This window comes from Oncorhynchus nerka, linkage group LG5 (genome assembly GCF_034236695.1).
Source record: "Oncorhynchus nerka isolate Pitt River linkage group LG5, Oner_Uvic_2.0, whole genome shotgun sequence".
Lineage (NCBI taxonomy): Eukaryota > Metazoa > Chordata > Actinopteri > Salmoniformes > Salmonidae > Oncorhynchus > Oncorhynchus nerka.
The window spans coordinates 7,042,312-7,067,942 of record NC_088400.1 but is presented as its reverse complement, the minus strand read 5'-3'; the positions used below and the strand labels follow the sequence as shown (position 1 = coordinate 7,067,942).

The window sequence follows — 25,631 nt, the reverse complement described above, 5'->3', positions numbered from 1 at the left end:
CTTACCAGAGAGATGTTTGTTTCTGTCGGAGCGATGTGTGAAGAAATCAGGTGGCTGTACTCTGAAAACGTATCCCGAGTGAGCCATGTTTCTATGAAACAAAGAACATTACAATCTCTAAGGTCTCTCTGGAAGGCAACCCTTCCTCGGATTTCATCTACCTTGTTGTCAAGAGACTGGACATTGGCGAGTAGTATACTCGGGAGCAGTGCACGATGTGCCAATCTCCGGAGCCTGACCAGAAGACCGCTTCGTTTGCCCCTTCTGCAGTGCCGTTGTTTTGGGTCGCCGTTTGGGATCCGATCCATTGTCCTGGGTGGTGGACCAAACAGAGGATCCACTTCGGGAAAGTCGTATTCCTGGTCGTAATGTTGGTAAATTGACGTTGCTCCTATATCCAATAGTTCCTCCTGGCTGTATGTAATAAAACTTCAGATTTCCTGGGGTAATAATGTAAGAAAAAATAAATAAATAAAATACTGCACAGTTTCCTAGGAACGCGAAGCAAGGCGGCCATCTCTGTCGGTGCCGGAAGTGCATCATAGAGATGCCGTTGGTGTCTTTATGAAGTGGTGTCTGTCTTCCCTCTGTGAATAGAATGTTATCATAGAGATTTTGTTGGGGTCTTTATGAAGTGGTGTCCGTCTTCCCTTTGTGAATAGAATGTTATCATAGAGATTTTGTTGGTGAGCCGCAAAGTGATAGAAGAAGACTGCAGGCCAGAACACAGAACACAGAACACAGAACACAGAACACAGAGTCCGATGCCAGTGACGTCATACAGCACAGGATGAGCCATGGATTCTCTGAGCTCACCAAACACAACACCAAACACAACACCAAACACAAAACACAAAACACAACAGATCAATAGAAGTGTTGAGGTTAGGGGAGGAGGACAGATCAATATAAGTGTTGAGGTTAGGGGAGGAAGACAGATCAATAGAAGTGTTGAGGTTAGGGGAGGAAGACAGATCAATATAAGTGTTGAGGTTAGGGGAGGAAGACAGATCAATATAAGTGTTGAGGTTAGGGGAGGAAGACAGATCAATAGAAGTGTTGAGGTTAGGGGAGGAAGACAGATCAATAGAAGTGTTGAGGTTAGGGGAGGAAGACAGATCAATAGAAGTGTTGAGGTTAGGGGAGGAAGACAGATCAATAGAAGTGTTGAGGTTAGGGGAGGAAGACAGATCAATAGAAGTGTTGAGGTTAGGGGAGGAAGACAGATCAATATAAGTGTTGAGGTTAGGGGAGGAAGACAGATCAATAGAAGTGTTGAGGTTAGGGGAGGAAGACAGATCAATAGAAGTGTTGAGGTTAGGGGAGGAAGACAGATCAATAGAAGTGTTGAGGTTAGGGGAGGAAGACAGATCAATAGAAGTGTTGAGGTTAGGGAAGGTTCTTGTTAGGTAATTTCTTCTTGGGTATTTCCTCTCAATGGAAATTATATTGCTTTAGATTATCCATATTTTCTCTGTTGTGTAAATGTAGACATACATCTATTCCCAATATATTTAGAGTTGATGTTACTGTACCTGCTTTTGTTTTAATGCGAACCCGAATAGGGAGTATTTTTTTTTACAGTGAGGTGAAATGAACGGAAGGGCAGCAGGAGGATTCTGACGTCTTACTCTAGAGAAATCACCTCATGTTTCTGCTATCTTTTCATTCTATGTTGTTGTGGATCCTCCAATGACAGTGTGTTGACAAGGAGACTGCACTCAACGCGCCAAAACAAGAACATACCGACAGAAACAATAACGCAACCCTCCAACATAACGTATACCTACACCTGTGATGTAGTTACTGTCAGCTGGAAAAGCCATTTGCCGTTAACGTTAACCACAATTGTACTATGTACCACGGCTGTAGAAATGACAGCGAAGTCAACATCGAAAACTAGACACATACCTCTGGTTTAGTGTGCGTTTATGTTTTTCGGTGATACCACTGTATGGTTTCCTGTTCCAACACACTGATATAGATAAATGATCCATGCTTCGCAGTGAAATCTTTCTCTGAAAGCTTGAACCATTTCAGGACAATCACTGGGACAGACAACGAGTGGACCTTTCACTGATTATGAACAGGACAACCCCTGGACAGACAACCAGTGGACCTTTCACTGAGTATGAACAGGACAACCCCTGGACAGACAACGAGTGGACCTTTCACTGAGTATGAACAGGACAACCCCTGGACAGACAACCAGTGGACCTTTCACTGAGTATGAACAGGACAACCCCTGGACAGACAACGAGTGGACCTTTCACTGAGTATGAACAGGACAACCCCTGGACAGACAACCAGTGGACCTTTCACTGAGTATGAACAGGACAACCCCTGGACAGACAACCAGTGGACCTTTCACTGAGTATGAACAGGACAACCCCTGGACAGACAACCAGTGGACCTTTCACTGAGTATGAACAGGACAACCCCTGGACAGACAACCAGTGGACATATCACTGAGTATGAACAGGACAACCCCTGGACAGACAACCAGTGGACATCTCACTGAGTAAGGAACAGGACAACCCCTGGACAGACAACCAGTGGACATATCACTGAGTATGAACAGGACAACCCCCGGACAGACAACCAGTTGACATGTCACTATGAACCGTACAGAATTCATCATTCAAGGGGAGGTTTTAGTGAAACGATGCTGTGCCGCTTCAAAAAGGAAAACCTTTAAAGTGAATCTGAAGTAGTCTACCCTTCATATTAACCACGGTACCACACATAATGTAGCTACACTCTTCGAAACAAAGGGTGCATTCTAGAACCGTAAAGGGTTGTTCAGCTGTTCCCATAGGACAACAATTTGAAGAACCCTTTTTGGTTACACCTGAAACCAAAAAGGGGTTCTATTTGGAACCAAAAAGGGGTTCTACCTGGAACCAAAAAGGGGTTCTACCTGGATCCAAAAAGGGGTTCTATCTGGAACCAAAAAGGGGTTCTATCTGGAACCAAAAAGGGGTTCTACCTGGAACCAAAAAGGGGTTCTACCTGAAACCAAAAAGGGGTCCTACCTGGAACCAAAAGGGGGTTCTACCTGGAACCAAAAAGGGGTTCTACCTGGAACCAAAAAGGGGTTCTACCTGAAACCAAAAAGGGGTTCTACCTGGAACCAAAAAGGGGTTACACCTGAAACTAAAAAATGGGTTCTACCTGGAACCAAAAAGGGTTCTCCTGTGTGGGAACAACCGAATAACCCTTTTGGAAGCCTTTTTTTCCCCTAAGTGTACGGTGCTGATCACATACTACCACTGTAACAGCCTGCTGTCTCATACACAGTACAGGATGGTTCTACTCAGCTATGCGTTTGAGAGGTATGCGTGTGTGGCCACACCTTTTAGATGATTACATTTAAGACGCCCTGAATTGGTTGCCAATATTTTGTCTGCAAGTCATTGTCATTTCACTGGTATGTCATTGGTTTCTGGTTCGAGAATGTAAGTCGGGGTAAATTGAAAGCCTCGTTACAGTGGATGGATTTACTTCAGGACAACAGGGGAATAACCCAGCGGAAGACCGTTGCTTATCTTTTACCATCCCCTCCGTGGCGATGTGGTCTTAAAGATTATACAGCGTCTTAGATCACTTATGTACTCAGATGATGACACCAGCGTTTGGCATCTTGCTTCCTGCCTGCCAGTTAACAGTTTGAAAGATGGACTCTGTTGATGCTATTGTATCCACTTACTATCTGCCTGACCGCTGAGCCAATAACAATAATGTATGGCTAAGGGAAACAGGAAGTAATCATTAATGACTGCAAGATATATTGCATAAGCTCTGGCACATTGTTTATTTGCCCCCATCTCCTCCATGGAAATTCATTGAAGGTACAGATTGCTCAGAGAGCATAGAAGCACTTCAATGTTCATTTGATTCTTGTTTTCCATAATAATTGGGGGGCACAATGGGTCAGTGTGATAAATGCTTGTTACATGGATAGAATGTAACCAGTCTAACACACGCTAGTTTGCTGTCCTTTGTGAAGGCCTCTTTTCATTTGAATCACAGACTGACCGTCCAATAACCTTACTAGAGTATACTATAGGTACTATGGTTCAACAACTACTGCTCATCCAGGTGGACACGTTGATCTATAGGCGCACTATGTATTACAGCATAAAGCCACAGCATTTCCCATGCATGTCTCTATCCCAAAACAGATCTATAGGTTAAATCTCACTCCATCAAACTATTTCATCTACTTTCTATAAAAGTTTACTACCTTCTCCATTTTTATATAAATCTTCAGTCGCCTAAATCTAAGATATATGGACATTTCAGACATTTAGTTAGCTGCAATGAATTTTAAAGGGGAAAACAGGTTTAGATCCCCCCCGGTAAATATTGCATTTACTTGTTAGTTCTCTGCAGACGGTGTAGACATCTAGCTATACACAACATCGCTGTTCTTGGCCCGAAATCAAAACGTACGCCCGAGGTGGACTACTACTTGTCCTCCAGTGTAGCACCCTCTGTCATTATAATGATCAGGGCTGATTGCTGATTGTTCTGGTGTTTGCTGGTCCGTTCAGCCCATGTCTGAATCCTAAATGCTACCTTATTCCCTACATAGCTCACTACTTTTGACTAAATCCCTATGGGCCCTGGTAAAATAAAATAGAGCACTATATAGTGAATCGTGTGCCGTTCGGGTTGCAGAATGTGTGTGTGTTTTGGGCTACACTGATTGTGTTGATGCTGTCACCCGCCCCAGATCACCGTCAGTCCATCCTCAAGGCCATCTCACATAATGAAGGAGACGCAATCAGTACCATTACCATGACAACACAGAGCAAACAACAATGACAAGGGGGCGACAATAACAACAGATTGAAGAATAACTGCTTGTCACCATTACTTCTGCTCGTGTTGATATAAATCAGAGTTATGCAGTAGATCTCATTGTATTATACTGTCAGACGTGTTCTTATAGAGTAGTATGCCTTGTATTTATACTGTCAGACGTGTTCTTATAGAGTAGTATGCCTTGTATTTATACTGTCAGACGTGTTCTTATAGAGTAGTATGCCTTGTATTTATACTGTCAGACGTGTTCTTATAGAGTAGTATGCCTTGTATTTATACTGTCAGACGTGTTCTTATAGAGTAGTATGCCTTGTATTTATACTGTCAGACGTGTTCTTATAGAGTAGTATGCCTTGTATTTATACTGTCAGACGTGTTCTTATAGAGTAGTATGCCTTGTATTTATACTGTCAGACGTGTTCTTATAGAGTAGTATGCCTTGTATTTATACTGTCAGACGTGTTCTTATAGAGTAGTATGCCTTGTATTTATACTGTCAGACGTGTTCTTATAGAGTAGTATGCCTTGTATTTATACTGTCAGACTTGTTCTTATAGAGTAGTATGCCTTGTATTTATACTGTCAGACGTGTTCTTATAGAGTAGTATGCCTTGTATTTATACTGTCAGACGTGTTCTTATAGAGTAGTATGCCTTGTATTTATACTGTCAGACGTGTTCTTATAGAGTAGTATGCCTTGTATTTATACTGTCAGACGTGTTCTTATAGAGTAGTATGCCTTGTATTTATACTGTCAGACGTGTTCTTATAGAGTAGTATGCCTTGTATTTATACTGTCAGACGTGTTCTTATAGAGTAGTATGCCTTGTATTTATACTGTCAGACGTGTTCGTATAGAGTAGTATGCCTTGTATTTATACTGTCAGACGTGTTCTTATAGAGTAGTATGCCTTGTATTTATACTGTCAGACGTGTTCTTATAGAGTAGTATGCCTTGTATTTATACTGTCAGACGTGTTCTTATAGAGTAGTATGCCTTGTATTTATACTGTCAGACGTGTTCTTATAGAGTAGTATGCCTTGTATTTATACTGTCAGACGTGTTCTTATAGAGTAGTATGCCTTGTATTTATACTGTCAGACGTGTTCTTATAGAGTAGTATGCCTTGTATTTATACTGTCAGACGTGTTCTTATAGAGTAGTATGCCTTGTATTTATACTGTCAGACGTGTTCTTATAGAGTAGTATGCCTTGTATTTATACTGTCAGACGTGTTCTTATAGAGTAGTATGCCTTGTATTTATACTGTCAGACGTGTTCTTATAGAGTAGTATGCCTTGTATTTATACTGTCAGACGTGTTCTTATAGAGTAGTATGCCTTGTATTTATACTGTCAGACGTGTTCTTATAGAGTAGTATGCCTTGTATTTATACTGTCAGACGTGTTCTTATAGAGTAGTATGCCTTGTATTTATACTGTCAGACGTGTTCTTATAGAGTAGTATGCCTTGTATTTATACTGTCAGACGTGTTCTTATAGAGTAGTATGCCTTGTATTTATACTGTCAGACTTGTTCTTATAGAGTAGTATGCCTTGTATTTATACTGTCAGACGTGTTCTTATAGAGTAGTATGCCTTGTATTTATACTGTCAGACGTGTTCTTATAGAGTAGTATGCCTTGTATTTATACTGTCAGACGTGTTCTTGTAGAGTAGTATGCCTTGTATTTATACTGTCAGACGTGTTCTTATAGAGTAGTATGCCTTGTATTTATACTGTCAGACGTGTTCTTATAGAGTAGTATGCCTTGTATTTATACTGTCAGACGTGTTCTTATAGAGTAGTATGCCTTGTATTTATACTGTCAGACGTGTTCTTATAGAGTAGTATGCCTTGTATTTATACTGTCAGACGTGTTCTTATAGAGTAGTATGCCTTGTATTTATACTGTCAGACGTGTTCTTATAGAGTAGTATGCCTTGTATTTATACTGTCAGACGTGTTCTTATAGAGTAGTATGCCTTGTATTTATACTGTCAGACGTGTTCTTATAGAGTAGTATGCCTTGTATTTATACTGTCAGACGTGTTCTTATAGAGTAGTATGCCTTGTATTTATACTGTCAGACGTGTTCTTATAGAGTAGTATGCCTTGTATTTATACTGTCAGACGTGTTCTTATAGAGTAGTATGCCTTGTATTTATACTGTCAGACTTGTTCTTATAGAGTAGTATGCCTTGTATTTATACTGTCAGACGTGTTCTTATAGAGTAGTATGCCTTGTATTTATACTGTCAGACGTGTTCTTATAGAGTAGTATGCCTTGTATTTATACTGTCAGACGTGTTCTTATAGAGGAGTATGCCTTGTATTTATACTGTCAGACGTGTTCTTATAGAGTAGTATGCCTTGTATTTATACTGTCAGACGTGTTCTTATAGAGTAGTATGCCTTGTATTTATACTGTCAGACGTGTTCTTATAGAGTAGTATGCCTTGTATTTATACTGTCAGACGTGTTCTTATAGAGTAGTATGCCTTGTATTTATACTGTCAGACGTGTTCGTATAGAGTAGTATGCCTTGTATTTATACTGTCAGACGTGTTCTTATAGAGTAGTATGCCTTGTATTTATACTGTCAGACGTGTTCTTATAGAGTAGTATGCCTTGTATTTATACTGTCAGACGTGTTCTTATAGAGTAGTATGCCTTGTATTTATACTGTCAGACGTGTTCTTATAGAGTAGTATGCCTTGTATTTATACTGTCAGACGTGTTCTTATAGAGTAGTATGCCTTGTATTATACTGTCAGACTTGTTCTTATAGTATGCCTTTTCCACAAATGTTTGCTGGTCGGGACTTGGAAAGTAAAAAGTGGATGGAATAATAAAACGATTGGCCCATAAATGCAGAATTATTGGTAAATATTTTGTTGTTGATACAAATCCCAGCTACAGAGCAGAGACGGTAGGTGTGACTTTTAGCAAATATTTATGTGTTCGGACTGAGAACGTACAAGGAGAGGATAGTGGAACAGCATGGCTGGAGGATAGACTACTGAATGTACATTCAATTAAGTCTATACATAGCCCCTGGAGGTGTTTATGTTGAGAGAGAAAACAACCAAATATGTCCCTTCAATCCAGCAAGGTGTATTTAATCAACACTAACAAAAAGAGTGAAACGAACGTTTGACGCAAGGTGTCCAGGATTGATTCATTCTCTCTCTATGCACTTTGTCCTTTCTTTTGTTCCTTTGTTATTTGTTTTGGGTTTTCTAATCTCAGTCAATAATATTATTTTGTTGTCTGAAATTGTGTGTAACCCCCCAAAACAAAACAACAGACCTTGTCCTTTGTTGAAAGTGCCTGTCTGTGACTTTTCTGTTCTCGACTCCCAGATAAAGGAATCGTTAGATGTTGTTTCTGCCTGTAATTACTCTCAGTTACAAATGGGTCAAATACGAGAGAACAGGAGATGGACTAGGGTAGATGGATTGCAGGAGTGGAATAGTATGGGTCCCTGAAGTACTGATACATAATTACCCAGCTCGGGGACTGGTCATTGTGTGACGGTGAACCTTGGTGAATGCATCAAATGAAAATTAGCCTGGAGTAGATTTGAATGACATTTTCCTCCTTATCTCAGATGTCTTTTTAAAGGAAACCCATTGGTTACCAGGGACACTGTACTGCTGTTGAAAAGTAGAAAGAAAACAGTGAAAAACACATTGCAGTCTTCTCTCTGAGAGCAGGGCCGGTGACGTCCTTAACTAACTGTGTCAAATCAAATCAAATTGTATTAGTAGACGTTAATGCGAGTGTAGCGAAATGCTTCTGCTTCTAGTTCCGACAATGCAGTAATAACCAACAAGTAATCTAACAATTTCCCCAACAACTACCTAATACACACAAATCTAAAGGGGTGAATAACATTATGTACAAGTACGTGTATGGATATATATATATATATATATATATATATATATATATATATATATATATATATATATATATAGTATATGGATGAGCGATGGTCGAAGGACATAGTCATGGTGCAATAGATGGTTTAAAAATACAGTATAAACATGTGATTTGAGTAATGCAAGAGAAGTAAACATTATTAAAGTGACATCATTTAAAGTGGCATAAACACCATTTATAACATTATTTTAGATATTTTACCATAATTTCTCAACTTCGGGTACGACTATACTTCTTGACTGTAACATACACAGCTATGGATTTAACTGAATAGCTACGTATTTGATCAGAATTTCATTGGGGTTGCAGTCAGAGGCTTTGACAATCATCATGTCCAATCTGACCTGCTGGATTATAATGAGAGGTAAAACCTTCTACACGGTCATGTCGACCTCCCTGACACATCAGCCAAACCTCCTACACAGTCATGTCGACCTCCCTGACACATCAGCCAAACCTCCTACACAGTCATGTCGACCTCCCTGACACATCAGCCAAGCCTCCTACACAGTCATGTCGACCTCCCTGATACATCAGCCAAGCCCTGCATCGTTCCAATTCATACAGTGCTTTTCATTGCCTCAAAATGTCATATTGACTCTCTCTCGCCCACTGCTCATGCCCTTGTCGCTGGTGACAATGACAACGCTTGTCACCCTTTATTGCCTCCCCCCCCGAGATTAGACCCTTGCTTATCTCCTGATAAAAAAAATTAAGAAACACTAAATAAAATTGGGTTGGCTGCAAATAACTGGGGTAATTTAATCTCCATAGTAACCAACTCTGAAGACTCTGGAATCTGGTTGGCTAGATATACACCGCCGAATGGGATACGATGTAATGGTTTCCATAGAGGCGGTTGCTATGACTGTTTTTACCGTGGCATTTCAGTGATTAGCCTGCATGTTTTCATGCCATGGGAAACATGGGATACGCCTGCCTGTCTGTCTTTTAAGTTTCTAATTACGTAAATACAGTAACCAGTCAAAAGTTTGGACACACCTACTTTTCTTAATTTTTGATATTTTCTACGTTGTATAAATAATAGTGAAGACATCACATCTATGAAATAACACATATGGAATCACATAGTAAGCGAAGAAGGGTTAAACAAAGCTGCCGTCAATGACTCTGACCATGATTTGCGTTGTTTGTTTCTATGTTTTGTTTGGTCAGGGTGTGGTATAAGTGGGCATTCTATGTTGTATGTCTAGTTTGTCTATTTCTATGTGTTTTGGCCTGATATGGTTCTCAATCAGTGGCAGGTGTTTCTCGTTGTCTCTGATTGGGAACCATATTTAGGTAGCCTGTTTTGTATTGTGGTTGGTGGGTTATTGTCTATGTCATGTTGCATGTTAGCACTCAGTTTCTATAGCGGTCACGGTCGTCTGGTTGGTTGGTTGGTGGGTTATTGTCTATGTTATGTTGCATGTTAGCACTCAGTTTCTATAGAGGTTAGTTAGTTAGTTAGTTAGTTAGTTAGTTAGTTTACTTTTTGTTTTTTCCGTCAACCATGCATTCACACCACGCTGTACTTTGGTCTCCTCAATACAACGTGACAGTCAAGGCAAAGTGTGGCTAGATGTTTTTTTTTATTGTTTTGGTTACTACATGATTCCATGTGTATTATTTTATAGTTTTGATGTCTTCACTATATTCTTTTACAATGTTGAAAATATATATATTTTTTAAATAAAGAAAAACCCTGGAATGAGTAGATGTGTCCAAACCTTTGACTGGTACTGTACATCACGAAATCATATGCATCCCATCTCTGAAACTATCAATCACTCATGAGATTTTATTTATTTATTTTACCTTTATTTAACTAGGCAAGTCAGTTAAGAACAAATTCTTATTTTCAACGACGGCCTAAGAACAGGGGGTTAACTGCCTGTTCAGGGGCAGAATGACAGATTGGTACCTTGTCAGCTCGGGAGTTTGAACTTGCAACCTTCCGGTTACTAGTCCAACGCTCTAACCACTAGGCTACCCTGCCGCCCCTTGTAGATGGGTCTTGGGCACAAATAGGAATGTTGAGAGAGAGAGATGAAACACATCCACACGTGTAATATGTGGCTCTATTTTTCTTTTCTGATTCTCTTGTCAAATGAAACATGGTCTTCTTACACAAAATGATGCGTGTGACTAGGTCTGTAGTGAAAAAATGTCATCTGTCCCTGTTGTCTAGCGCCTATGGGGTTAAACAGTCCCATTATTATTAATGGCCATCCATTTGCCTATCCTGATGTACAGTTGGAGTGGGTGTTGAGGCAATGGAAGGTGATAAAGTCTTGGTAATTACAAACTACATTCTCTCTCTCTCTCTTTATCTCACTCTCTCTTTTTCTCTAACACACACACACCCACACAGGCAGGCAGACAGACAGACAGACAGACAGACAGACAGACAGACAGACAGACAGACAGACAACCAGACAGACAGACAGACAGACAGACATACAACCAGACAGACAGACAGACAGACAACCAGACAGACAGACAGACAGACAGACAGACAGACAGACAGACAGACAGACAGACAGACAGACAGACAACCAGACATACAGACAGACAACCAGACAGACAGACAGACAGACAGACAGACAGACAGACAGACAGACAGACAGACAACCAGACAGACAGACAGACAGACAGACAGACAACCAGACAGACAGACAGGCAGACAACCAGACAGACAGACAGACAGACAGACAGACAGACAGACAGACAGACAGACAACCAGACAGACAGACAGACAGACAGACAGACAGACAGACAGACAGACAGACAGACAACCAGACAGACAGACAACCAGACAGACAGACAGACAGACAGACAGACAGACAGACAGACAGACAGACAGACAGACAGACAGACAACCAGACAGACAGACAACCAGACAGACAGACAGACAGACAGACAGACAGACAACCAGACAGACAGACAGACAGACAGACAGACAGACAGACAGACAGACAGACAGACAACCAGACAGACAGACAGACAGACAGACAGACAGACAGACAGTGTCTTGTGCAGATGGTTTGTACGTCAGTCGTCTCAAATAAAACTGTGAAGTACCTTGGCGTTACTCTGAACCCTAATCTGTCTTTTAAAGAAACATATCAGGAATATTTCAAGGGCAGTTTGTCCAAAAATTATGCAGAAAAGCTAATCCATGCTTTTGTCACTCCTACATTAGACTACTGCAATGCTATACTCTCTGGCTACCTGGATAAAACACTAAATAAACTTCAGTTAGTGCTAAATAAGGGCTGCTAGAATCCTGACTAGAATCAAACAATGTGATCATATTACTCCAGTGCTAGCCTCCCTACACTGGCTTCCTGTTAAGGCAAGGGCTGATGTCAAGGTTTTACTGCTAACCTACAAAGCATTACGTGGACTTGCTCCTACCTATCTCTCCGATTTGGACCTGCCGTACATACCTTCACATATGCTACAGTCATAAGACGCAGGCCTCCTAATTGTCCCTAGAATTTCTAAGCAAACAGCTGGAGGCAGGGCTTTCTCCTATAGAGCTCCATTTTTATGGAATGGTCTGCCTATCCATGTGAGAGACACAGATTTGGCCTCGACCTTTAAGTCTTTACTGAAGACTCATCTCTTCAGTAGGTCCTATGATTGAGTGTAGTCTGGCCCAGGGGTGCTAAGGTGAACGGCAAGGCACTGGAGTGATGAACCACCCTTGCTGTCTCTGCCTGGCCGGTTCCCTTCTCTCCACTGGGATTCTCTGCCTCTGACCCTATTACAGGGGCTGAGTCACTGGCTTACTGGTGCTCTTCCATTCCATCCCTAGGAGGGGTACGTCACATTGTGCCAGGCTTTTTTTTGCTATACTTGACATGAGTGGGTTGAGTCACTGATTTGATCTTCCTGTCCGGTCCTGCGCTCCCTCTGGCTCATGCGGTGGAGGAGCTCTTTCGTGCCTTGTCTCAAGGTAGTAAGTTGGCGTTCTGTTGATATCCCTTCAGTGGTGTTTTAGGCTATGCTTTGGCGAAGTTGGTGGGGTTATATCGTGCTTGGTTGGCACTGTTTGGGGGTATCGTCAGACAGGGCCACAGTTTCCCCCGAACCCCCCCCCCCCATCTCAGCCTCCAGTATCTATGCTGCAATAGTCTATGTGCCTGGGCCCAGGGTCAGTCTGGCCTATCTGGGGTGTAATTCTCCTGTCTTAGCTGGTGCCCTGTGTGACCTTAGGTATGCTCCCTCTAATTCTCCCATCTCTCTCTCTCTCCCGGAAGACCTGAGCCCTAGGACCATGCCTCAGGACTACCTGGCCTGATATCTCCTGGCTGTACCCAGTCCACCCGGTCGTGCTGCTGCTCCAGTTTCTGCTGTTCTGCCTGCGGCTATGGAACCCTGACCTGTTCACCCTCTCCCTTTCTCCCTCTCTGCTGCACCTGCTGTCTCGACCTCTGAATGCTCGGCTATGAAAGCCAACTGACATTTACTCCTGAGGTGCTGACATGTTGTACCTTCTACAAATACTGTGATTATTATTTGACCCTGCTGGTCATCTATGAACGTTTCAACATCTTGAAAAATGATCTGGCCTTAATGGCCATGAACTCTTATAATCTCCACCCGGTACAACCAGAAGAGGACTGGCCACCCCTCAGATCCTGGTTCCTCTCTAGGTTTCTTCCTAGGTTCTGGCCTTTCTAGGGAGTTTTTCCTAGCCACCGTGCTTCTACATTTACATTGCTTACTGTTTGGGGGTTTTAGGCTGTGTTTCTGTATAAGCACTTTGTGACATCTGCTGATGTAAAAGGTGCTTTTTAAATACATTTGATTTGATTTGGATGTTAAGTCATACATCGGCTCTCATTGCTTACTGGTAACAATACTTCTGCGTCCTGGTAGGAAAAGATATGGTGTTTGAGGAATCATATGTCCTGGATGATATGCAATTATCCATTTAATTAGCATTAATGGGTTTCTACATGCTCGCATAATGAGTTTAATAATATTTGATGTGCATGTCTTAATTGTGAACCTGTTCCAGATTTAGCCAGGTATGGTGGTAAACATCTTTGTATTCACTTGGGAAAGGTTTATGATTTATCAGACTCAAAAGTATCTTTGTTGAATAAGACCAATGCAATTTTCCATGCAGAGGTTTTATGCAAAATTAACACTCACTTCGTTGGTACTGTAGGTGTGTAAAGTAAGATTCAGATTCAGTCGAGTAAGATTTGGTTACGTACAGATGTGGGATCTTAATTTGAGAGAGTTTGCAGGAAAATAATGCTGCAGCAAGAGAAAATGTGAATTATTATGTTATTATGTTTTTATGTAATTTTTTTGTAGGGGTTAGATACATTTTTTGTTAAGGCAAATCGACCTTGAATATACAACAAGTTTACTGTGCAGTAAAATTCCCAGCAACAAAAGAGTGATCAAATTAAGTTCCTCCATTTGTAGGATTCCGGGATTCACACGGCAGAGGTCAATCAGCCACAGAAGTTGCTACAGGGAAGGGAAGGTCAAAGCGATGGGGCGTAGTATGTAAGCGTTCGATTGGCTCGTGGATGTGATGAGGTAGCAATATTATATTGACGTTGGCAAAAGCAGTGGAATCACCTTGCTTAAGACCTTTATATCTGCTGGTGGTCAAGAACTACGCCACACACACTGCAGGTTCAGGAAGAGTGATGTGTTGTGTTATGATCTCAGTCCTTTACGGTGGATTCTGTCATATTTTCAAGAGGTGTCATTTAGACTGATGTTGTACAGTAAGTTATCATGGATTGCCTTTAAAGTCCGCAGTGATAGATGATAACAAAGGTGTAGTGCTGGATTGAAGACACAGGCTATGACATTAAAACATATACACGGTTGTATGGCTGCAGTACGATAAACACGTAACCAGTATTTTCAAGTCAGATCTAAACAGCATGTTACCTGCCCACACATTTCTATTCTAAATAAATGTCCTTTAAGAGAGAAGAGAAACCATCACAGATAATATTTTTTTGATTCACTTACGGTATCTATCAGCCCAATGTGTAATTAGTTTTTGAAGCTACACAGGTGGTACTGTTATTTCCCTCAATACAAAAGGCAGTTAAACAGCATCAGACATTAGGGGTACCAGTTCCCCTCTAGGCAGTTAAACAGCATCAGACATTAGAGGTACCAGTTCCCCTCTAGGCAGTTAAACAGCATCAGACATTAGGGGTACCAGTTCCCCTCTAGGCAGTTAAACAGCAACAGACAGAGGTACCAGTTCCCCTCTAAGCAGTTAAACAGCATCAGACATTAGGGGTACCAGTTCCCCTCTAGGCAGTTAAACAGCATCAGACATTAGGGGTACCAGTTCCCCTCTAGGCAGTTAAACAGCATCAGACATTAGGGGTACCAGTTCCCCCTCTAGGCAGTTAAACAGCATCAGACAGGGGTACCAGTTCCCCTCTAGGCAGTTAAACAGCATCAGACATTAGGGGTACCAGTTCCCCTCTAGGCAGTTAAACAGCATCAGACAGAGGTACCAGTTCCCCTCTAGGCAGTTAAACAGCATCAGACATTAGGGGTACCAGTTCCCCTCTAGGCAGTTAAACAGCATCAGACATTAGGGGTACCAGTTCCCCTCTAGGCAGTTAAACAGCATCAGACAGAGGTACCAGTTCCCCTCTAGGCAGTTAAACAGCATCAGACAGAGGTACCAGTTCCCCCTCTAGGCAGTTAAACAGCATCAGACAGAGGTACCAGTTCCCCTCTAGGCAGTTAAACAGCATCAGACATTAGGGGTACCAGTTCCCCTCTAGGCAGTTAAACAGCAACAGACAGAGGTACCAGTTCCCCTCTAGGCAGTTAAACAGCAATAGACATTAGGGGTACCAGTTCCCCTCTAAGCAGTTAAACAGCATCAGACATTAGGGGTACCAGTTCCCCTCTAAGCAGTTAAACAGCATCAGACATTAGGGGTACCAGTTCCCCTCTAAGCAGTTAAACAGCATCAGACATTAGGGGTACCAGTTCCCCTCTAGGCAGTTAAACAGCATCAGACATTAGGGGTACCAGTTCCCCTCTAGGCAGTTAAACAGCATCAGACAGAGGTACCAGTTCCCCTCTAAGCAGTTAAACAGCATCAGACATTAGGGGTACCAGTTCCCCTCTAAGCAGTTAAACAGCATCAGACATTAGGGGTACCAGTTCCCCTCTAGGCAGTTAAACAGCATCAGACATTAGGGGTACCAGTTCCCCTCTAGGCAGTTAAACAGCATCAGACAGGGGTACCAGTTCCCCTCTAGGCAGTTAAACAGCATCAGACATTAGAGGTACCAGTTCCCCCTCTAGGCAGTTAAACAGCATCAGACAGAGGTACCAGTTCCCCTCTAAGCAGTTAAACAGCATCAGACATTAGGGGTACCAGTTCCCCTCTAGGCAGTTAAACAGCATCAGACATTAGGGGTACCAGTTCCCCTCTAGGCAGTTAAACAGCATCAGACATTAGGGGTACCAGTTCCCCTCTAGGCAGTTAAACAGCATCAGACATTAGAGGTACCAGTTCCCCCTCTAGGCAGTTAAACAGCATCAGACAGAGGTACCAGTTCCCCTCTAAGCAGTTAAACAGCATCAGACATTAGGGGTACCAGTTCCCCTCTAAACAGTTAAACAGCATCAGACAGAGGTACCAGTTCCCCTCTAGGCAGTTAAACAGCATCAGACATTAGGGGTACCAGTTCCCCTCTAGGCAGTTAAACAGCATCAGACATTAGGGGTACCAGTCCCCCTCTAGGCAGTTAAACAGCATCAGACATTAGAGGTACCAGTTCCCCCTCTAAGCAGTTAAACAGCATCAGACATTAGGGGTACCAGTTCCCCTCTAGGCAGTTAAACAGCATCAGACAGAGGTACCAGTTCCCCTATAAGCAGTTAAACAGCATCAGACATTAGGGGTACCAGTTCCCCTCTAGGCAGTTAAACAGCATCAGACAGAGGTACCAGTTCCCCTCTAATCAGTTAAACAGCATCAGACAGAGGTACCAGTTCCCCTCTAGGCAGTTAAACAGCAACAGACAGAGGTACCAGTTCCCCTCTAGGCAGTTAAACAGCATCAGACAGAGGTACCAGTTCCCCTCTAGGCAGTTAAACAGCATCAGACAGAGGTACCAGTTCCCCTCTAGGCAGTTAAACAGCAACAGACAGAGGTACCAGTTCCCCTCTAGGCAGTTAAACAGCATCAGACATTAGGGGTACCAGTTCCCCTCTAGGCAGTTAAACAGCATCAGACATTAGAGGTACCAGTTCCCCTCTAGGCAGTTAGACAGCCTCAGACATTAGGGGTACCAGTTCCCCTCTAAGCAGTTAAACAGCATCAGACAGAGGTACCAGTTCCCCCTCTAGGCAGTTAAACAGCATCAGACATTAGAGGTACCAGTTCCCCTCTAAACAGTTAAACAGCATCAGACAGAGGTACCAGTTCCCCTCTAGGCAGTTAAACAGCATCAGACAGAGGTACCAGTTCCCCCTCTAGGCAGTTAAACAGCATCAGACATTAGAGGTACCAGTTCCCCTCTAAACAGTTAAACAGCATCAGACAGAGGTACCAGTTCCCCCTCTAGGCAGTTAAACAGCATCAGACATTAGAGGTACCAGTTCCCCTCTAAACAGTTAAACAGCATCAGACAGAGGTACCAGTTCCCCTCTAGGCAGTTAAACAGCATCAGACAGAGGTACCAGTTCCCCTCTAGGCAGTTAAACAGCATCAGACAGAGGTACCAGTTCCCCTCTAAGCAGTTAAACAGCATCAGACATTAGGGGTACCAGTTCCCCTCTAGGCAGTTAAACAGCATCAGACATTAGAGGTACCAGTTCCCCTCTACGCAGTTAAACAGCATCAGACAGAGGTACCAGTTCCCCTCTAGGCAGTTAAACAGCATCAGACATTAGGGGTACCAGTTCCCCTCTAGGCAGTTAAACAGCCTCAGACAGAGGTACCAGTTCCCCTCTAGGCAGTTAAACAGCATCAGACATTAGAGGTACCAGTTCCCCTCTAGGCTGATGAAGTAGCATCAGATATTAGAGGTACCAGTTCCCCTCTAGGCTGATGAAGTAGCATCAGATATTAGAGGTACCAGTTCCCCTCTAGGTTGATGAAGTAGCATCAGATATTAGAGGTACCAGTTCCCCTCTAGGTTGATGAAGTAGCATCAGATATTAGAGGTACCAGTTCCCCTCTAGGTTGATGAAGTAGCATCAGATATTAGAGGTACCAGTTCCCCTCTAGGTTGATGAATTAGCATCAGATATTAGAGGTACCAGTTCCCCTCTAGGCTGATGAAGTAGCATCAGATATTAGAGGTACCAGTTTCCCTCTAGGCTGACGAAAGTAGTCTGAGCTGATATCAACGTCAGTCAAGTCCCCAAATGACACCCTATTCCCTACACAGTGCACTACTTTTGACCCCTATTAAAAATAGTGCACTGTGAAGGGAATAGGGTGCTGTTTGGGACCCTGGTCCCCCCGTGGAGTAGAAACTGATACAGACTCCATCCCCTTTGAGCTGTTTAATGTGAAATATCACATACAGACATAGCAGCACTCCTCCTCTGACTGTTGTCACAGCAGCAATGACAGCTCTCACTGTGACTTCACCCAGGGAAAGCACTGCCGCACCAAATACCTTACCCTCAGTATTATGTCATTACAGACATGTTCATCTGCCTTTGAACTGATCACTTATGTTGTGAGGGGGATGCACTGGTGTTCCTTGCACATGTATCTAGGCTTTGTCGTGTGTGTGTGTGTGTGTGTGTGTGTGTGTGTGTGTGTGTGTGTGTGTGTGTGTGTGTGTGTGTGTGTGTGTGTGTGTGTGTGTGTGTGTGTGTGTGTGTGTGTGTGTGTGTGTGTGTGTGTGTATGCGGGCGCGTCTGTGCATGTTTGCATGTCTTGAGTAATATTTCGTATGTTATTTTCCCCTCCAACAAAAAAAAATGTACCTTGTAAAAGAAAAAATACTACAGAGAAAAGGCTGCTATTAAATGATTTGACTCGGGGAAAAGTAAGGACTCATTGTGCTTGCTCAGTGAGCTGCATCATTTCTGTTCCCTAAATGAAGTTAGTGACCCTCTGAAAGCTGACACAGTTGCTGCTCAGAAGATGTATTCACTCAGACTCAGAGGCTGGGAGGCTGAGCAGGCCGACATTGAGAGGTTTCGGGCTCCATTCAATCTGTATTGCTGCAGCCGTTGCGTACTGTATGGAACGATAGAAATATGAAGGTACTGTCCCATTGAGCCCACATATACAGTACTGTACGACGTTTACAGTGAATTGCAGTCTCGGCGAACGCAGGAAAATTACCTTTGAATTTCAATCACGCTTTAAAGCGGAACTTCCGCGACAGTGGATTGAATAGAGCTCTAATTTCCAGATCTGACTCCATGCCCAAGGGGGACTCCATGCCCAAGGGGAACTCCATGCCCAAGGGGAACTCCATGCCCAAGGGGGACTCCATGCCCAAGGGGCCACCATGCCCAAGAGGGACTCCTTGCCCAAGGGAGACTCCATACCCAAGGGGCCACCATGCCCAAGGGGGACTCCATGCCCAAGGGGCCACCATTCCCAAGGGGCCACCATGCCCAAGAGGGACTCATTGCCCAAGGGGGACTCCATACCCAAGGGGCCACCATGCCCAAGGGGGACTCCATGCCCAAGGGGGACTCCATACCCAAGGGGCCACCATGCCCAAGAGGGACTCCTTGCCCAAGGGAGACTCCATGCCCAAGGGTCCACCATTCCCAAGGGGCCACCATGCCCAAGAGGGACTCCTTGCCCAAGGGGGACTCCATGCCCAAGGGTCCACCATTCCCAAGGGGCCACCATGCCCAAGAGGGACTACTTGCCCAAGGGGCCACCATGGGGGGGGGTCTAATTAGCAATATATATATTTTTTAAAAGTTTAATTACAAAAAATCGGTCAGTTTAAGCTTGAGATATCTTCTTTTTTTTGCATTGGATGCGTCTCAATCCACCATGTCCGCCTTTGCAACACTTCCGCATCTGCGGTGAAAACACTGGATCGTGTTTGTCAGACCATGAGACATCTGCGGTGAAAACACTGGAGCGTGTTTGTCAGACCATGAGACATCTGCGGTGAAAACGCTGGAGCATGTTTTGTCAGACCATGAGACATCTGCGGTGAAAACACTGGAGCGTGTTTGTCAGACCATGAGACATCTGCGGTGAAAACGCTGGAGCATGTTTTGTCAGACCATGAGACATCTGCGGTGAAAACACTGGAGCGTGTTTGTCAGACCATGAGACATCATGAAAATTGGTAATCTCACAAAATTGTCTGTCGCGTCCGATTTGGCCTACGAACTGTTAAGACCCCTCTGTGACCCCTCTATGACCCCTCTATGACCCCTCTATGACCCCTCTATGGAAAGATGAGACTCTCACAAACGTGATGGTGTTCTCCGTTTTGCTCTACAATCCCCACAACGTCTTGGGACTCGTCTGAAGTTGGGACAGCCGACCTGCCAACTTTTCTCTGTAGCGTCCGATAGCAAAATTATCCTTGGTATGACATTCTTAAAAATAAAAAAATCCATATAGCTTAGTAGAACCCCCTCCTCCAGCTTAGACAGGGTTTAGACTCTTTAATAAAATAACTTCACTGTTGTGAAAGTCATTGTTTCAAATTTGAGCTGGCTAGGGAATTTAATTAAACAGAGCATGCTCGACTTGTAATGTCAGGATCTCACAGCCATAGACTAAGGACTAAGGACTAAGGACTATTCAATTATTGATAGCATTCTTACTTATGCAAATATGCTAAATTATTTCAATGTGACAGCTTGAAGCAGAGGCCTGGAGGACTTTATATGATGTCATAGCAAGGACCTCTCTTCTTTTCCTCTTTGTGTGTCAGAACTCTCAGACTCTGTGGGCTCCTGTTTGCTGTGGTGCATACTGTTTTACATTCTAATTACAGGAGTTGACAGGTTTTATTGTTGGGGCTCAATGGTGAGGCCTCTTTCTCTTCCTGGACTCATTTCACATGTGATGTCAGCTTGAGCATAATGAGATAAGATAGTTGGAGTGCCTTGCTTTCTCCCTCCCTGCTTTCTCCCTCCTTGTTATCTCCCTCCCAGCTTTCTCCCTGCCAGCTTTCTCCCTGCCAGCTTTCTCCCCCTCTGCTTTCTCCCTCCCAGCTTTCTCCCTCTCTGCTTTCTCCCTCCCAGCTTTCTCCCTCCCTGCTATCTCCCTCTCTGCTATCTCCCTCTCTGCTTTCTCCCTCCCAGCTTTCTCCTCCCAGCTTTCTCCCTCCCAGCTTTCTTCCTCCTTGCTATCTCCCTCTCTGCTATCTCCCTCCCTGCTATCTCCCTCCCTGCTATCTCCCTCCCGACTTTCTCCCTCCCTGATATCTCCCTCCCTGCTATCTCCCTCCTAGCTTTCTCCCTCCCTGCTATCTCCCTCCTAGCTTTCTCCCTCCCTGCTATCTCCCTCCCTGCTATCTCCCTCCCTGCTATCTCCCTCCCTGCTATCCCCCTCCCTGCTTTCCCCCCTGCTATCTCCCCCCTGCTATCTCCCTCCCTGCTTTCTCCCTCCCGGTTATCTCCCTCCCTGTTTCCTCCCTCCCAGCTTCCTCCCTCCCAGCTTTTTCCCTCCTTGCTATCTCCCTCCTTGCTATAGCTCATAACTATACTCATTGTACCTTGCACATAAAATATGCTAAGAAGAATCCTAAGAAGTGTTGATTAGTATGATTTTGTGATGTTTACATGTTTTAGTTATCATAATTGACCAGATTGAGGTAATGTTGAGTAGATCAGAGGAACCAAAGTGTGCCATGGTGACAATGATTTTTTTAAAATAATAATGTTTTAGGATGTTCATAAAATATTTAGTACTGTAAAGCCAATCTCAGAAACCAACAACAGAGACAGCTCTTATTTAATTAATCTACTGGGAATTCATTGTCTGTTGTAGGTAAACACAGGGAACCAAGGGAATACCAATGGGAATGACATGTTCTGCTTCTGTTTTTCTCTTTATGGGATGATTCAAATGAGTATTACTGCCTTTAGTCACCTTCAGATAAACATCTAAGAGGTTAACATTTACAGGTCACCTTCAGATAAACATCTAACAGGTTAACATTTACAGGTCACCTTCAGATAAACATCTAAGAGGTTAACATTCACAGGTCACCTTCAGTTAAACATCTAAGAGGTTAACATTTACAGGTCACCTTCAGATAAACATCTAAGAGGTTAACATTTACAGGTCACCTTCAGTTAAACATCTAAGAGGTTAACATTCACAGGTCACCTTCAGATAAACATTTAACAGGTTAACATTTACAGGTCACCTTCAGATAAACATCTAAGAGGTTAACATTTACAGGTCACCTTCAGGTTAACATCTAAGAGGTTAACATTTACAGGTCACCTTCAGGTTAACATCTAAGAGGTTAACATTTACAGGTCACCTTCAGGTTAACATCTAAGAGGTTAACATTTACAGGTCACCTTCAGGTTAACATCTAAGAGGTTAACATTTACAGGTCACCTTCAGGTTAACATCTAAGAGGTTAACATTTACAGGTTACCTTCAGGTTAACATCTAAGAGGTTAACATTTACAGGTTACCTTCAGGTTAACATCTAAGAGGTTAACATTCACAGGTCACCTTCAGGTTAACATCTAAGAGGTTAACATTTAACAGGTTAACATTCACAGGTCACCTTCAGGTTAACATCTAAGAGGTTAACATTTAACAGGTTAACATTCACAGGTCACCTTCAGCTAAACATACAACTTAATTCTACTAACTTAGCAGTTGTTTTTTGTTTTTCTTGACCCCTCTCTAACTTTAAAAAAAAAAGCACTACAATATCCTTGTCTCATTCCTTTTACTAACAGTAAATGGCTGAAATAATTTAACTGAACTTTTCATTATTTTCTTATCCTTTTTCTTGTTTTTTTTCTCTTTCGTTTGATGTCTTTGTGCTGCAGCCATGGTAGAGGTGAACCTCGCCAAGGCCCTGGCCGAAGCCTCCGAGACTTGCACCCAGGAATGTCTGATCCTGGGCCACTCCGACAGCTGCTGGATGCCCCCCTCCCTGGTGACCCAGTTCCAGTCTCCGTCCAACACGGGTACCCTGCCTACCCTGCCCTCCTTTGGCTTCCAGCATCAGCAGAGTTACCCCTGGGCCAGGGGAGTCAAGGCGGACGGGCGTCAGTGCCATACCCTGGGAAGGCCTGCGCCCAAAGACGATCTGGCTAAAGGGGTGAACCGACCGCAGTTCTACAACACTCTGGAAAGACACTGCAGTAGCAAGAGTAAGGAGTCTGACCCTGTCAAGGTCATCCCTCTGGCCAGCTTTTCCTCGCCTTTGTCGGGCCAGCAGACCCCAGCCACCGAGGGATCGTCTGCCTTCTTACATGAGCATCAGCTGTAAGGGGCTGTACGGAGCCAAATTAACACCAACCAGTTTGTCTAATGTATCTTGATGTATATTTAACATCAGTAGTAAGGGGCTGTAAGGGGGACAGAGTAACACCAACCAATTTATCGTGATAGTTTGTGTGTATGTGTGTGAACATGAAATGTGAAGGAAGGGATGATGACAATGTTGTTACTCAGTCTCCACAATGTTGTTACTCAGTCTCCACAATGTTGTTACTCAGTCTCCACAATGTTGTTACTCAGTCTCCACAGTGTTGTTACTCAGTCTCCACAATGTTGTTACTCAGTCTCCACAATGTTGTTAGTCAGTCTCCACAATGTTGTTACTCAGTCTCCACAATGTTGTTACTCAGTCTCCACAATGTTGTTACTCAGTCTCCACAATGTTGTTACTCAGTCTCCACAGTGTTGTTACTCAGTCTCCACAGTGCTGTTACTCAGTCTCCACAATGTTGTTACTCAGTCTCCACAGTGTTGTAACTCAGTCTCCACAATGTTGTTACTCAGTCTCCACAATGTTGTTAGTCAGTCTCCACAATGTTGTTACTCAGTCTCCACAATGTTGTTACTCAGTCTCCACAATGTTGTTACTCAGTCTCCACAGTGTTGTTACTCAGTCTCCACAATGTTGTTACTCAGTCTCCACAGTGTTGTTACTCAGTCTCCACAATGTTGTTACTCAGTCTCCACAATGTTGTTACTCAGTCTCCACAATGTTGTAACTCAGTCTCCACAATGTTGTTACTCAGTCTCCACAGTGCTGTTACTCAGTCTCCACAATGTTGTTACTCAGTCTCCACAGTGTTGTTACTCAGTCTCCACAATGTTGTTACTCAGTCTCCACAATGTTGTTACTCAGTCTCCACAATGTTGTAACTCAGTCTCCACAATGTTGTTACTCAGTCTCCACAATGTTGTTACTCAGTCTCCACAATGTTGTTACTCAGTCTCCACAGTGTTGTTACTCAGTCTCCACAGTGTTGTTACTCAGTCTCCACAATGTTGTTACTCAGTCTCCACAGTGTTGTTACTCAGTCTCCACAATGTTGTTACTCAGTCTCCACAATGTTGTTACTCAGTCTCCGCAGTGTTGTTACTCAGTCTCCACAGTGTTGTTACTCAGTCTCCACAATGTTGTTAGTCAGTCTCCACAATGTTGTTACTCAGTCTCCACAGTGTTGTTACTCAGTCTCCACAATGTTGTTACTCAGTCTCCACAATGTTGTTACTCAGTCTCCACAATGTTGTTACTCAGTCTCCACAATGTTGTTACTCAGTCTCCACAATGTTGTTACTCAGTCTCCACAATGTTGTTACTCAGTCTCCACAATGTTGTTACTCAGTCTCCACAGTGTTGTAACTCAGTCTCCACAATGTTGTTACTCAGTCTCCACAATGTTGTTACTCAGTGTCCACAATGTTGTTACTCAGTCTCCACAATGTTGTTACTCAGTCTCCGCAATGTTGTAAAGAAGAGGACCTGAAAATGGCTGTACTCATAGAATGAAATTGTGCAAAAAAGAAATTGAAATGTGTATGAAATGACAAACTTCTTTGAAGAAAAGCCTAGCTAAATATTTCTCCAATTTAATCCATGTACAGTATATAAAAATGGTAGTCCTATACCAAAGTAGATTCACAACAGCAAAAAAAAAAAAAAAATATATATATATATATATGAGGTCAGCTTTCAGTTTGATAGAGATGATGATCACTGGTCAAAAAGATGAATAAATACTATGCATATTGGAACCAGCTTAGTGGAACCTTCCCAAACACCATTTTACTTACCGATAAAGAAAACACACACCAAAATAAACACACAGTATATCTTGTCGAACAAGCAGAATCTGGGAATATGTTATTCGTGAACCCAAGGTGTAATGGTGTATTTGGTCCAATCTCTGGTGAAATACTGCTTCGTGTATCCAGCAAGACATTCAGCTCCAGCTCCAACTGACGATCCAAGTTACCTTTTCTCTTGCCCTGAATTATGTTCAAAGAATCCCGTCTTGTTCAGGGGTCTTCAGACACATTCCTAAAGACTCAATGGACAAAAAAATTGTTTTACTCTGTGTCGTGCTAACACTTTATATAAATATACGGTACAGGTTCTTCCCCCATTATATTCCTAACACTGTGTTCCTCCTCAAATGTTTCTTGTATGGCATGTTCACGATGCTTTTCACCATCTTTCCCTCCACTCTACTGCAGACCTACTCATGTTCTTCATTGTCTTTCCCTCCACTCTACTGCAGACCTACTCATGTTCTTCATTGTCTTTCCCTCCACTATACTGCAGACCTACTCATGTTCTTCATTGTCTTTCCCTCCACTCTACTGCAGACGTACTCATGTTCTTCATTGTCTTTCCCTCCACTATACTGCAGACCTACTCAT

General features: G+C 43.1%; 1 protein-coding gene across 1 annotated transcript in view; it reads left to right on the top strand.

Moving 5' to 3' along the window:
- Positions 1-23,592, top strand: part of LOC115122182 (protocadherin-11 X-linked-like) — a 357,525-nt gene extending 333,933 nt beyond the window's left edge. Inside the window, exon 7 of the mRNA XM_065018304.1 lies at positions 22,778-23,592. Coding sequence (XP_064874376.1) covers positions 22,778-23,223 — 446 coding nt within the window. The 3' untranslated portion in view covers positions 23,224-23,592. The remainder of the gene's footprint in view (positions 1-22,777) is intronic.
- The last annotated feature ends 2,039 nt before the right edge of the window (positions 23,593-25,631 follow it).